Source organism: Gouania willdenowi, chromosome 21, assembly GCF_900634775.1.
Source record: "Gouania willdenowi chromosome 21, fGouWil2.1, whole genome shotgun sequence".
NCBI lineage: Eukaryota > Metazoa > Chordata > Actinopteri > Blenniiformes > Gobiesocidae > Gouania > Gouania willdenowi.
The window spans coordinates 16,701,785-16,714,883 of NC_041064.1; the positions used below are offsets into that span (position 1 = coordinate 16,701,785).

The 13,099-nt window shown below is 38.6% G+C and overlaps 1 protein-coding gene across 1 annotated transcript in view; it reads right to left on the bottom strand.

The window, feature by feature from the left end:
* Nucleotides 1–10,267: 10,267 nt before the first annotated feature.
* Nucleotides 10,268–13,099, bottom strand: part of col4a1 (collagen, type IV, alpha 1) — a 49,616-nt gene continuing 46,784 nt past the window's right edge. Inside the window, exons 51-52 of the mRNA XM_028436660.1 lie at nt 12,297–12,469; nt 10,268–11,405 (exon numbers count right to left, since the gene is read on the bottom strand). Of these exons, the coding sequence (XP_028292461.1) occupies nt 11,324–11,405; nt 12,297–12,469 (255 nt within the window). The 3' untranslated portion in view covers nt 10,268–11,323. The remainder of the gene's footprint in view (nt 11,406–12,296; nt 12,470–13,099) is intronic.

Sequence of the window (13,099 nt, forward strand, 5' to 3'; positions counted from 1 at the left end):
AGTTTGTCAGCTGCTGGGAAAACAGAGAGCCAGTGGAGACTATAAACACGGAAGTTTCCAGAGCAAAAGGCCAAAGGCGTCCATTATCTCTCTGGAGGGGACTGAGCTGTTACCGGCCTCTTTATAGCTTTCCCCTCACTGCCCAGGATGACAAAACAACTCACGCCACACACACATTAAAGGTGTGAAACACAAGGCAATCAACAAAGTCATACATTCTTCACACGTGCTGGCTTCTGTGTGCGATTGTGTGTTTATTCTGCAGCCTCCAGAGATGCTGAAGGACAGTCATGCTCTGTGATACTCTTTCTGTTGAGCCAGCATGTGTCGCCATGGTGTAAGCACATTTTGTGACGTACTCCGACCACTATTAAAAATCAAGTCACTCCCATGAGGGTCCTTCTCCTTACAATCACTGTGTGACAGCATGTGAGTCTGCCAGCGTGTGTGTGTTCATGCACTTTTGTTGATGCAGGTGTTACTCTAGCCCCTCACAAAGGCTAATGGAGGGACCCATTAACAGCATAACAATCCTAATAGTACTGTAAATACTTGGTCTGCTGGTGTAATGATAGCTTTGTTCAATAATTCAGCAGCTGCTAAGGAAGTCAACAATACTGCTTTTTGAAAAAGCTACAAGAGGGTCGACACTGTCGTCGAAAAACCAGAGTGTAACACAGACACAGCAGAGTCAAGTCATTCATAGAAATCCTCTGGGTTTTTTTTAATGAAAATATGTCAATTTTTAACATTTGTTTTTGTCTGGGTGTAAAACATGCTGTCATAGGTATCTGCTACATCTTATCAGGAACCAGGGGTGGACTGGCCATCTGGTATACCGGGCATCATCCCGGTGGGCCGCTGACAAGAAGTGGGCCGATCCAGTCCGCTATGTTTCTATTTTGACAAGCGAGTGGAGGCAGACATGGTGACAGGTGGCCAAAAATTGTCTAAAAGGGGCAAGAAAAGAGTGAAAAGTGACTAAAATGGGCTGAAAGCAGTGAAGAGTGGCCAAAAAAATAGACAACTACAGAGGAACCAGGTGGTATGTAATGGCAAAGGATAGCTTTAATGAGCAAAATGTGGTAAACAATAGTGAAAAACGGCCAAAATGTAAGGGAAAAAGGAAAGAAGTAGTAGTTTTTAGGCAAAGGTTAGCTTATTAGGATGAAAAGTGGCCATAAAAATTGAGGAAAGAAAAAAAATTGGATAAAAGTGTCAAATTTGACTTGCCAAAATGGACAAAAAATAGAAAAAAGGGGTATTTATTGGCAAAAGGAGCTAAAGTTTAAAAAAAGAAATGTCAACTTTTCAAAAAGGGGCAAAAAAGGGACAAAGGAAGTTGCAAAATGGCCAAAGAAAATAGGTAAAATGGGGGTTAAAAAGTTTCCCCCTTCTAAGGTTTTCTGGGGGAATAATAATTAAAATGAAGACATAAAAAGCCACATGTTGAGCATTAATGACTCAACAGCTTCTACATGGTGTTCACTGATATTTTTGTCCCAGTTCATCCCTGTCAGGAACTGTACAGCGATCAGGATCAGCCTGTAACATTTCACTTTTAGTCTCATTTTCCAAGCAGGATTGGATTTTACCTTAATTTTCAACAGCCTGGTCTAGTTAGTTAATGTGCATGAGGAATGAGAAGACTTAACTACAAAGAGAACAAGTTGTGTCCCATAAAAAAAAAAAATGTAATTTTAACTAGCAGTCTTCGCACCCTCTGCGGCACATTTTCACACATCACCCACAATCCTCTCCCTGCACACAGAAAGAACGGTACACCTAATCACTATTCCTGACTGGTGTGAGGACTGGATTGCACACAGTATACCTTGTTCTCCTTGTTTTACCTCTACAAACGTGAACTGCATGCAAAGACCTGAAGTCCATAAAGTGCACAAAGTCTTTGTTCAGCGGCTGTCGTATACTTTACACGAACTTATGCACAAGAAGTTAAATGTAGGTAAAGAAAAGAAGATTATATTTTATTGTTTCATTTTATCTTCTTTTTATGACTGGTACTCGACACGTTTCTGTTTAATTTGCTAGTCTGACATCCCCCCCCCCCCCACACACACACACACACACACACACACAATGTCCCATCTTCTGTTTCAAGCACAAGACATTCCTATAGATATTCACCAACCATCTGATCATACTGATGGTCCAGACGGCTCCAACAGATCATCCTGTTTTGACTGCCAACAAATTTACGATTCCCACTCCAATAGTTAAACAAACCTTTTTTTTTTTTTTTTTAACGGCACAGCACGAGTCCATTCCCACTGAAAACGTAACCCCACATCGAACAGGACATGAAGGATAAAAGTTGATTGAGAGGTAAAAGGGTTTTGTACAGCAAAAGCTTAAGTTGTTATTTGAAAGAGTGAAAGTGTTTGGATGGATGCGTGAGTTGTACTCCCACAAATTCCCTCCCACTCTTCCTCCTGTGCCCACGCACTCTCTGTTACTCTGACGTCCACTCTTCTTTCGCACTCCTCCACTCGGCTGTGGAGGCGTTCTGATCTACTCTCATTCATACAGCGCTATCATATTTCCATAATTCTGAGTGGACAGTGTAAATTGTCCATGTAGGAAGAGGAGGAAGAGGAAGAGGAAGTGGAAGCACCATATCTGGCTCCGTCTGAGCACATCAGATTTGATCAAATCGTCATGTGGCTTCTGAGCTGAGTCAAACTCCACAAATAGAGATGTTCTATGAGACAACTGACTGACCAAGGTCAAGACATCATGCAGACTGTTACTAAATTAAACAAATGTCACACTATTGTGATACAATAGAGTCACTCCAAACAGCACAATTCTATAGAGGGGTGTCCAATTCCAGTCCTCGAGGGCCACTATCCAGCATGTTTTAGATGTTTCCCTCTTCCAACACACCTGATTCAAATGATCAACTCCTCATCCAGTTCTGCAGAAGCCTGATAACGATCCTAATCATTTGAATCAGGTGTGTTGGAAGAGGGAAACATCTAAAACATGCTGGATAGTGGCCCTCGAGGACCGGAATTGGACACCCCTGCTATAGAGGGACGGATAACACAAGACCCTTAAAGGTGTGGTATAGTATCAGGCCCCAAAAAGTAGCCAGCAGACCCCTGATTTATTAAAGGTGCGGTATGTAGAACCATGAGACTTGTATGGAATCAACCACACTCCACCCTGCCCTCCCTGTTTTATTCACCGACATCCTTGTAAACACACACAACTGTGGAGCTCTTAGCGACTTTTTTTTTTTTTTTTAAATATTTGAAGTTTATAAATAAGACTGACATTACACTGTCAGCATTCGTATGGTGTCATAAAGGCTGTCATTAAGTGTCTTTCACTAAATTATGACACCGTTTGTTAAATTATGACACCTTTGGAGCTATATTGTCATTTTTGGGGTTAGGTTGAGAGATCTAGTGGGGCTTGGTAGGGTTAGGGCTGGGGTCTGCAACCTGCGGCTCTGGAGCCTCATGTGGCTCTTTGACTCTTTCGCAAAGGCTCCCTATAGCTTTAATAAATATTATGATTAACTGTTATTTCTTACAGATGGTATTGATGATTCATTACATTAACTTCAAATCAAATTATGGCAAAAGAATTTGATAACCTAAAAATAAATAAATTTGTGCAATAAGTCAGTCACCTTCCTACTTCACCTCCTGCAACATCTACAGACCATCAATTTCCTTGCACCTGTGGTTAACCTTGAGTTTTGAATCTCTGCTAAGATAACTAAATTATCAAAAAGACTATTCTGGAAGAAAATTGAGATTTTATCTGTGTGGGGAAACATTTAACTGTCAACATGCCAGCTTAATATGTATGATTGATATGTTGCAAGAAATTAGCATGTGTTCTCAAATTCAAGTTACATTTTGTTGCCCTTATATCCATTAATTCATAAAATGATTTGATATTATTTTATACATTAAATTGTCTTCATTAAGAAGGCTTTTTTTTTTTTTTTTCTGACTCTGGAAGGACTTAATCCAGGTGAGATTAGGCAAAATGGCTCCTGGGAGTAAAGGTTGCAGACCCCTGGGTTAGGGTAACAAACGCTTCTTAATGATAGCCTTCAGGACACATTATTCATGCTAAAGACAGGTGTCATGTCATAATGACAGCTTTAGGTATAAAACTTCAAGAAAATAGAGACGAGTGACAAATGTAGCGACTTTATCTTGTGTTGGAAAGTTTTCTGATGTTTTAGAGACTCTGACATGAATGCACGCATCACTCTGTAGTTACTGTCTTCAAAAGCAGCGGCTGGCGGCTGCTGCCTTGAGGCCCTCCCCTGCCACAAAGCACTCTCAGGAGCCCGCAGTGATCCCAGCTGCAGATCAGAGCAGACACACATCACTCCACATTCAGACTGCAAATGAATTGTGCATGTTCTCTCCACCTTGGATATGCTTCTCTTAGGTTTACACGCAATTTATCTCGTCTGTTATCACACTCCCATTGTGTTACGGTACCCTGCAGGATGTGAACCCAAGGCTTGAGGGGCTGCACCATTAATGACGCCATACAGAATTCAAGGTTTATCAACGTATTTAACAAACAGTTCTTAAAAGTAGCAACAGAATGAAACAAAAAGGACTGGAGATCCTCGACAAATGAAACAAAGTAGTAAGGACACTGGTACAACCCTATACAAGGCCATCGCACCCAGCTTCCACCCTCTAAGCTAGAAAAAGTTACAAAAGACTAAATCTACATAAACACGGAAACAGTACTACCAGAAATCTGTTTAAAAATGCTCTTGTCCTCCAGAATATTTGTCAGTGTTTTTGATCATAGGCTATGTAACCTAAACCTTTTTATTTATTTAATCTAATGAAAGTTCTTACTATCTTTAGATAGCTACTATTAATGACATCACTTTTATTACTTATTTATTTTTTGTATAAAATAGTTTCTGTTTTGAACAACTGTCAAATGTATACTGGGTGTATGTATGTGTGTATGTATGTGTGTCTATCTATATTTTGTTGTATTTATTATTTTTGAAATACTGAATTCCTGTATTGTCTGCTCTGCTGTATCTGTCATCTTATGTAAGTTGAGGACCCCCTCAAAAACGAGATATTCCATCTCAAGGGGCTTATCCTCCAATAAATAAATAAATAAATAAAATAAATAAATCTCCAGTCCAAATTAAAACAACAAACTTACAGAACTGTCAATTGGGGAGCTGAAGAACTCTGCCCACATGTCTGCTGCTGGTCAAATATTGTACCTCCCCTCCTTCAAGTCCTCTCAGCTCTTTATACAGCTCCTCCTGCATCTCCACCTGATTACTGATTTGAATCAGGTGTGTTAGGTGAGAGGGAGGACGGGCAGACTGAGAGGCCAGGAGGCACCAGCCGTAGCACTCTGAAACCAGTATGTGGTGCGGACTACGTGCATATAGACCTTGCTTTATGGAAGATTCTATTACATTTTGGAGGGGGTCTGGTTTGATATTCTGATTCTGGATCAGATTTTTTAAAAAAATAGAAAAATATCTATCTAGATATATCTATCTAAACCTCAAATCCATGCAGGGACTAAAATGTGAGACCTTATCACCAGGTCGAGCTTGTAGGTGTCCTTGAAATGACAGATCATTGAAATAGATTCACAGCAACCCCAATGCATCCCCCTACTGGGACCATATACCATAGCACCACCGTCTGTCAGGGAGGATGGAGGTGTTGGTGGCCCCATTTGCAGAGATATAAGGCAAAGAAATGTGAATACGATGATTAAAAAAAAACTCAAAACCCATTAAAACTAGTTAAGCACTAAAAAAAATGCTACCAATAAACAACATCATTTGGATAAGACCGAAAAACCACAAATATCAACAGACTGGAACAGGTGGGCAGGTATTCCACGACAGGGACAATGCAGCAGCACTCAGTCAGTGCTTAGACACTCCTTAAGTAGCCCAAATGAGACTTGAGCTCACAACCTTCTAAGGACAAGACTTAAATTAATGTATTGAGCCACACAACCAGCTGAACTAAATAAACATTTGAAAACAAAAATACCCACAGAGCCCAGATCATAAAAGTATAAACAGTACAAAGACTTTCTGGCTATAAATGAGTAAATTCATGAAAATATACAATAATTACTTATCTGAAAATAAAAAGTTCCTGCTCTGATAACCCAGTTTTACTTAATTACTGCACATATGCTTTTTTCCAATTTATGGCTCTGATGACTCTATGGAACCCTGGGAGAGGCCATTCATACAGCTCAGTAAGCCTACATCATAACATGTAATTATTTATATTTCATATATTATCCTAGGCCCTCGCCACTTTGTGTATAGCAGCACAGCATGTTTTATTGCTGATGCTCTCAGCGTTGCTAACAGCTTGCATAACTATTAGTGCCTATTAGTGAATGACTTAATGAATGAATTCATGGGTCTGCGGTACGGAGAGCACCCGAGGCATTCAGCTGAAAAATTAAGGTCAGTCCATCTGATGAAAATCTATACCTTTCGATAGGATTTGATCAAGTAAATATCCGCGCACCAACGTGTACAGACAATGACCTTCCCATTCTCCTCTTCTAAGAATGGTTAGGTCATTTTCGAAGAGAATTAACTGGTCAGGAGGCAGTGCTTTTGTACTCACTGGTCACTTATCCAGAACTTAACCTGTTCCGGAGCAGGTTAATTCCGGAAGTTTGTGCAATAAGAGAAAATCCAGTTTCTTCTGGAAGTACAAATAGAGTTGTACACATGAATCAAAATGTGAACTAAAAAACTAAACTACACAGATGTATATAAAACAAAGACTAACTAGAATAAACTCAAACAGAGCCACGTACGAAGGTGCTAAAAATAACCTAATCACAAACCAAGGGTCCCACCAGATTATCTGAAAACTACGAGATGGCCCTCTAAAGTTTCTCATCCTCTTGTCAACACCTCAACATATATCAATGAATCTTTGCTGTTCTGTTAGTTTGAATTTCTAGGAGACAATATTTCTAAAGTTGTTTCAATGCTTGAGAGATTTGAAGTACATATTATCTTAATGCTTAATAAAGGTAGGTGATTTACGTAGTTATTTACTATAATATTGATACTAGGCATATATATGTAGACGTTGAAAACTTTTTCAATGTCAGCCCAAGTTTCTGATCTATGTTTTACCTGCATTCAGGAAACATAGATTAGCGTTAAATTACATTTCAACAGCATAATAGATGGTAGCTTTGAAAGAAAGACTGTAGAGACTTCAACAGTGTATGGCTGCTTTGGGTTTGTTGCTGCTTCTACATGAACACTTGCCAACTCATCTTTAGGAGGGTCTCAGAGGTTTGTCACACAACATACTGTATTTGACTTACCGGTAGTTATGTCAATTTTAACCAATTATAAACATCACATTCTTTCTGCATTTCCTTTATAAATGGCAAAGCCTTATAATTTTCAGGAATGACTGTGATTGTCTGCTCTGCGTTGAGTCTTGTGTGGCGTGCTGCATTGCAAGATAATCTGTATTTGGAGCAGTTCAAGTCTGAGCTGGGAGGTTAAGATAGTGGACACTGGGTTTGATCCACATAAAGGTCACGGGCTAAATCCTCAAGAGTACTGTAGGACAATGTGGAAGACTTGGCATGCAGAACATGTCATTTAGACTCAGAATTGTTGAATTATATTTAAGCGAAGTGTTATTATGAGACCTTAGAATTTGGTGTTGCATTCTGCCGGTCTGTTTGTTTTCTTTGTGACAATCACAGTGAAAAGATTATGGCCTTAGTATAAAGCTCCAGTTCTCGGAAGGTCTATGTAACGTTTAAATTGAGCTCTTAGCCATATTAGCAAACAAACAAGAGGATTAGGACCCTTAAAGAGTTTGAACTTTTAAACATCAAAGCCCCTAGCTGAGCAAAGCTGAGCACTGACCCTTGGCCTTAGCACATGGCATTGATGTGCACGTCTATGTGCTACACTTCAGCCAGCTCTGGAAATCCTGCCTCAACTATTAAAATCACACAAACCATTCAGTTATCTTCAACATTTGATCAAGATACTCATTGGGATTAAATAAAGAAAATGGTCAACTGATTTCTTGATGTCAGACGATTACACTCAGAAGGTTATCATCACATTTACTGTAAAAAAAAAAACACCTTTGTTTAAGGTTTCGGTTTGGAGAAGTTTGATGCCCTTTTCCATTTCCAGGAAATCCATGTTCATTTTTATAAGTGAAAGGCCTTTCTGAGGGAAAAATAGCATCTTCTCCTTGAACACGTTCTTTTCCAAGTAATTTAGATTCTGTCATGTATTTATCCTCTATAATTACTCCTGAAATGGATGTTGTTGATTGCTGGAAGGCTGGCCTTCAGCCCGATTCCAGATTAGTTTATAATGCCCTGATAACTTTAACCAGATTGCAAGCTCCCTTTCATCTGCTTCACAAAGTTAACCGACTGCTGATGAGTGCAATTTAAGTGTCAGTGACCTAATTACTGGTTGCACTTATTAAAAGGCCCTATTGGACACTTTTTATAACTCCAACTTTTTATATTCCCATTGACACATATCCCTTTTTGAGCATTTACCTCAATATATTAAGAAAGCTGAATAAAATCAATGATTATTACCATACTTTGCCTGTCAAATCACAGGTAAAACAAGAATTAACACATACAAACCAAAATGAATGAGTCATTATTATATGATTGCACAGTAATGATTCTATTTTGGGTTGGTCCTCACAGTGTCTGCTTTGAATATTCTGGCCCATGGTTTATCGTAAGGCTACCGCACAGAGACAGAGCAACTGGGCTCTGACAGACAGCAGAACTAACCATTGCACCCTAACCCTAAACACAAGTTTTTTCAATTGTAAGAGTTGCGTTTACATTACAGATTTTCGCAAAATAAAAGTGATATTTCGAAATGCGCATTGAATGTGTTTACATTGAAGGTTGTTTTGGGCAGGCGCCTCGTAACTCCTGTAAAATATCATCCCGCGAGACTTTGCTGCGGGGAGAAGGATGCTCCAAACCTTCTTATGAAACTGTATTCCTTTGTTGTTTCATGTCTAATGTGGCACTCTTAATTTTTAGGTATAAATGCTAAGAAATGTTCCAATCTCTTCTTTGTTTACACATACCGTGCCATGTTTTCTCGGAGAGGAGTGGTCATGTGACCAGGTATGTCACGTCATGTCACCATGTACGTCACATTCTGTGATGTGTGTTTGAGGAAAAAGTGTTTCCATAACACTTTTCAAGTTCGAAACATCTGAAATTCCTCCTCATAAAAGCGTAGAAATTTTATAGAAATTCGTAGAATCTCTGGCATCAGAATTTATGTTGTGGTCTTGATATTCTTAGTTTTCTTTTCACTAGTTGTGTAATTTCAGATATCTTCTCCTTGTAGCAAAGGATCATGCTCATCGCAAAACTGCTTCCTGTTCTTTGAGCATTTGGCCTTTTTCTCAATGGTACGTTCAAACCCCTTCAAGATCCACCTGACTGACCTTGAATCAAAAGATCAAAGGTCAAGGCCTCGTCAGACATGTTTATGTCGTTTGCGAAGCGGGATCAAGGTCTCTGTTTGTCTGGTGACAAGAGAAGAAACAAGGGTAGGATTCTGGTTATAAATGAAAGACATGAGCAGTGTTGAAAGACGAGGTTATCTGGTGCTCTCTTGAGTCTATTGATCTGTTTGTGTTTTCTTGGGGTGAACGGGTTTGTTGGCCTCAATCCCAGCGTAAGTGCTGAGGCAGTAGCTGTGTGCTATGATGGAGTGATGCTGCTCTTTAACTTCTCTTCAAAGTACGTTTGGGAGCAGCTTTTGGCGTTCATTGTAATCATTTGGGTGCTACAAACAAGTAGATGAATCAATAAATAAATGATGTGAGGCCTTCAAGATGAAAATGCTGGGTTGGTAGCGACTGGCTTTCACCATGTGCAAGTGCTTCCCTCATGTGGCACATATGAGGTACTGCATTACAGCTTTCTAAGATGACGTGGACAGAATGTAAAAAAAAAATTGTACAATATATAAATACATTTATTGCATGAAATACATCATATTGATGTGTTATTTTGCTTGTTATTAACTTATGACCATTCATTAAAGATGCTGTTTTGTGTTATATGCAAACAAAAGTTGTTCAGACCTTTTCAAATTTGACTTAATTGTGCAAACATCACCAAAAAACAACAAATTACACAAGTAAAACTATGTGCATATGTTCTGCTTAGGCATAAAAACATGTGCGTGTCCTTTGGTATCAAAGATTAGAAAGATTTGGTTTATTTGATCTGAAAATACAGATTTTCTGCCATTAAACACATTGATGACAATGAAGGAATGATCCTTCTCACTAAATATTTGATTGATTTTGTATTGTCCAAGACAGGGTTGTGCAACATTACAAACACACACACACACAAACACACAGACGCTTTCATTTATGTACTGTACACTTACACACCCGCACACTTGCGTACACACCCTTGATGTTAATTATTCAGTGCTAAGTTGCACGCTATGTCATTGTAAAAAAAGTGTGGGTTTTCAATCATTGAACTGCTGTTTTTTTATCTCTAATAAAACAAACTCTGTCATATTTTTATAAATAAAAATGGGCTTAATGGCACACAAAGTAATTCAATAATTACCTGAGGAGTATGGTTAAGTATGGCAAAAACAAAGGCATCATATTTACAACTGTGTGAAGGAGATATTTATATATATATATCTGTGTCTGCATATTGGTCAACATGCTGTTTTAGCAAATGACAAGCTTTTGTAACCAGTGGTAAATCCCAGTTTTTACATTAGTAGGTTTAAACAAGTTATAAAGTGGGGAACAAAGGTATAAAATATTTAGCTATGTCATCAATTCAGCTGGCGCTTGGTTTAATAAAGGAAGTGAAAAGTACACACAGGAAAAAAGCAGACAAATATGGTTCTGTAGCACCTGACGTACACAAATAGCCCTTCCGACTTCACCAACTTCAGCACCAGTTTACCAGGTTGTGGGGCATTTACTCAGTGCAGCGGTAAACTGGGCACCATTCCTTGGAAACGTGTTAGGATTGTGTGTATCTACAGAGAGCAAAAAAGCCCACTCAGTCCCCATTCTGGTTTTGTAAAGTTCGATGCGTGGCTATCCTGTGAATATTGTCTCTGTTGTCCCACTCCTCTCACCCAAGCCAGCAGGGAAATAGCACCATCTTTTGAAAGCAGGTCGTAAAGCCAAGTCGATGTCCATGCAGGCATTTGTTGGTGTTGTTTTTGCAGCTTCTTGAAACTGAACGACGCTGGTTTGTGGGTTTATGTCCTCTTCATGCACACCTGACAGCGGCTGATGTGTGTTCGGAGATTACCAGCTTTAAGTGTGGTAGGGACAGGTTTTCTGTAAGACATACAAGGAGTGAAATGTTAATTACTGTATAAGCACATGAATTGTACAAATGTCAGTGTTGTGCCCCCCAGGTTTGAGGTCATTTTTTTTTTTTCAGTTACAATTATGTTGTCAATTACCCATGTTCAATTACAAGCATTTTCTTCAATTACAATTATTTCTTTTCCTCAGAAAGTCAATTATAATTACGTTTTCAAAAACTAAATTTCAATTACAATTAATCATAATTACTGAACCTGAAATAAATAACCAATGAAAAGTTAGCCTTCCTCTAGTGTTAGCATCTCTAATGATAACGGGTCCTAAATCAGCTGTAAAATACACTAAAAACAAATATCTATCATCTATTTTCTTTCCTATCTATTGGTTAACTTGCTCGGCTTCCCAACCAATGAAAATATAGGTTTTAACATTTTTGGTGTGGGTATCTGAGCCTTTTCTGTGTCCGTATACCCCTCGATTAAATATTTCTTAAATGGTAAAATGTGGGAAAACTTGATATGAAACATATTGTAATAAATGTTAACTACATATTTATAGAACTGTAACGTGGTTCCCCAGTTTTGCATTAAATTAGAATTGACAATTTTTATAGAATTTTCAAGGCAATTGCATGTAAATGATCTGAACTCAATTACAATTTAATTGCAATTACGCCAGCAACAGATTTTTTAAATTACAATTACAATTACAGTTACGCTATAATTGTAATTAATTATCAATTAAATGATTAAAATTATAATTGACCCCAACCTTGGTGCACCCATTCGAGTCTCGTGTCACCCGTAAATCAATTACTAGCGTTAAACTGCAGCATGAGAGAAGATGTTTACAGGCCATTAAGATGTTATCTGGAAATAAATGTGAGCTTTTTTGTCTTACGTAAACATCTCGTTGTTTTCAATGGTGGCAAGCCAGAAGCTGTAGGAGTTGGCGTAGTAGTTGCAGGTTCCCCGACCATGACACTCGATAAATGGAGCGCTGCGGAATTCCTCCAGACAAGAACCGGGAGAGGCCAGAGCCTGGCCTGAGCCCTCAGCACCAGCACTGGTGTGCTACACAAACACAAATAAAACTAGTGAGGAAAGATACTTTCTCTTGTGCTTATTGTTTTTTTTTTTGCTATGGAAGGTTTTGTTAGGACACCTAAAAACACAGAAAATGAATTATATACCATGAAATAATGTTAGTAGACCAACAACATTTTGCAACTGATTTTAAAATGGCAAAATATACATAAATTTTTTTTTTTTTTTTTTTTAAATAAAACAAAAATCTAATTAATCACAATATTGCTTTATTTTTTTAAGCTGCAGGCGACAAAGTAACAAAGTAAAAACACTTCTACGCATCCCTCTATTGGACTCCACACCAAGCAAATGATCTTTGATTTATTGATATATGAGGCCAATGCTATGTCTTTCGCTGATTAAAAAAAAAGTATTGAGGTTTTTTTTCCTAACTTGCCTGTTTTGGTTTTAGTCCTCTGAAAAGTCACTTGTTAAAAAACAGGCCATTTTTTGGGCCGTCATGTATATGCATGAGTGGGTGTAAGCTCAGATTTGAATGTTAACCATAAGATTTGCAGGCCAGTGGGGAAAGGTGAGGTGGGTATTTGTGCTTTGACTGGGCATGGGTGGCTGAGTGCGCCTTAAAAAATCAAGTGTGAAGTGTCGGACTAATTG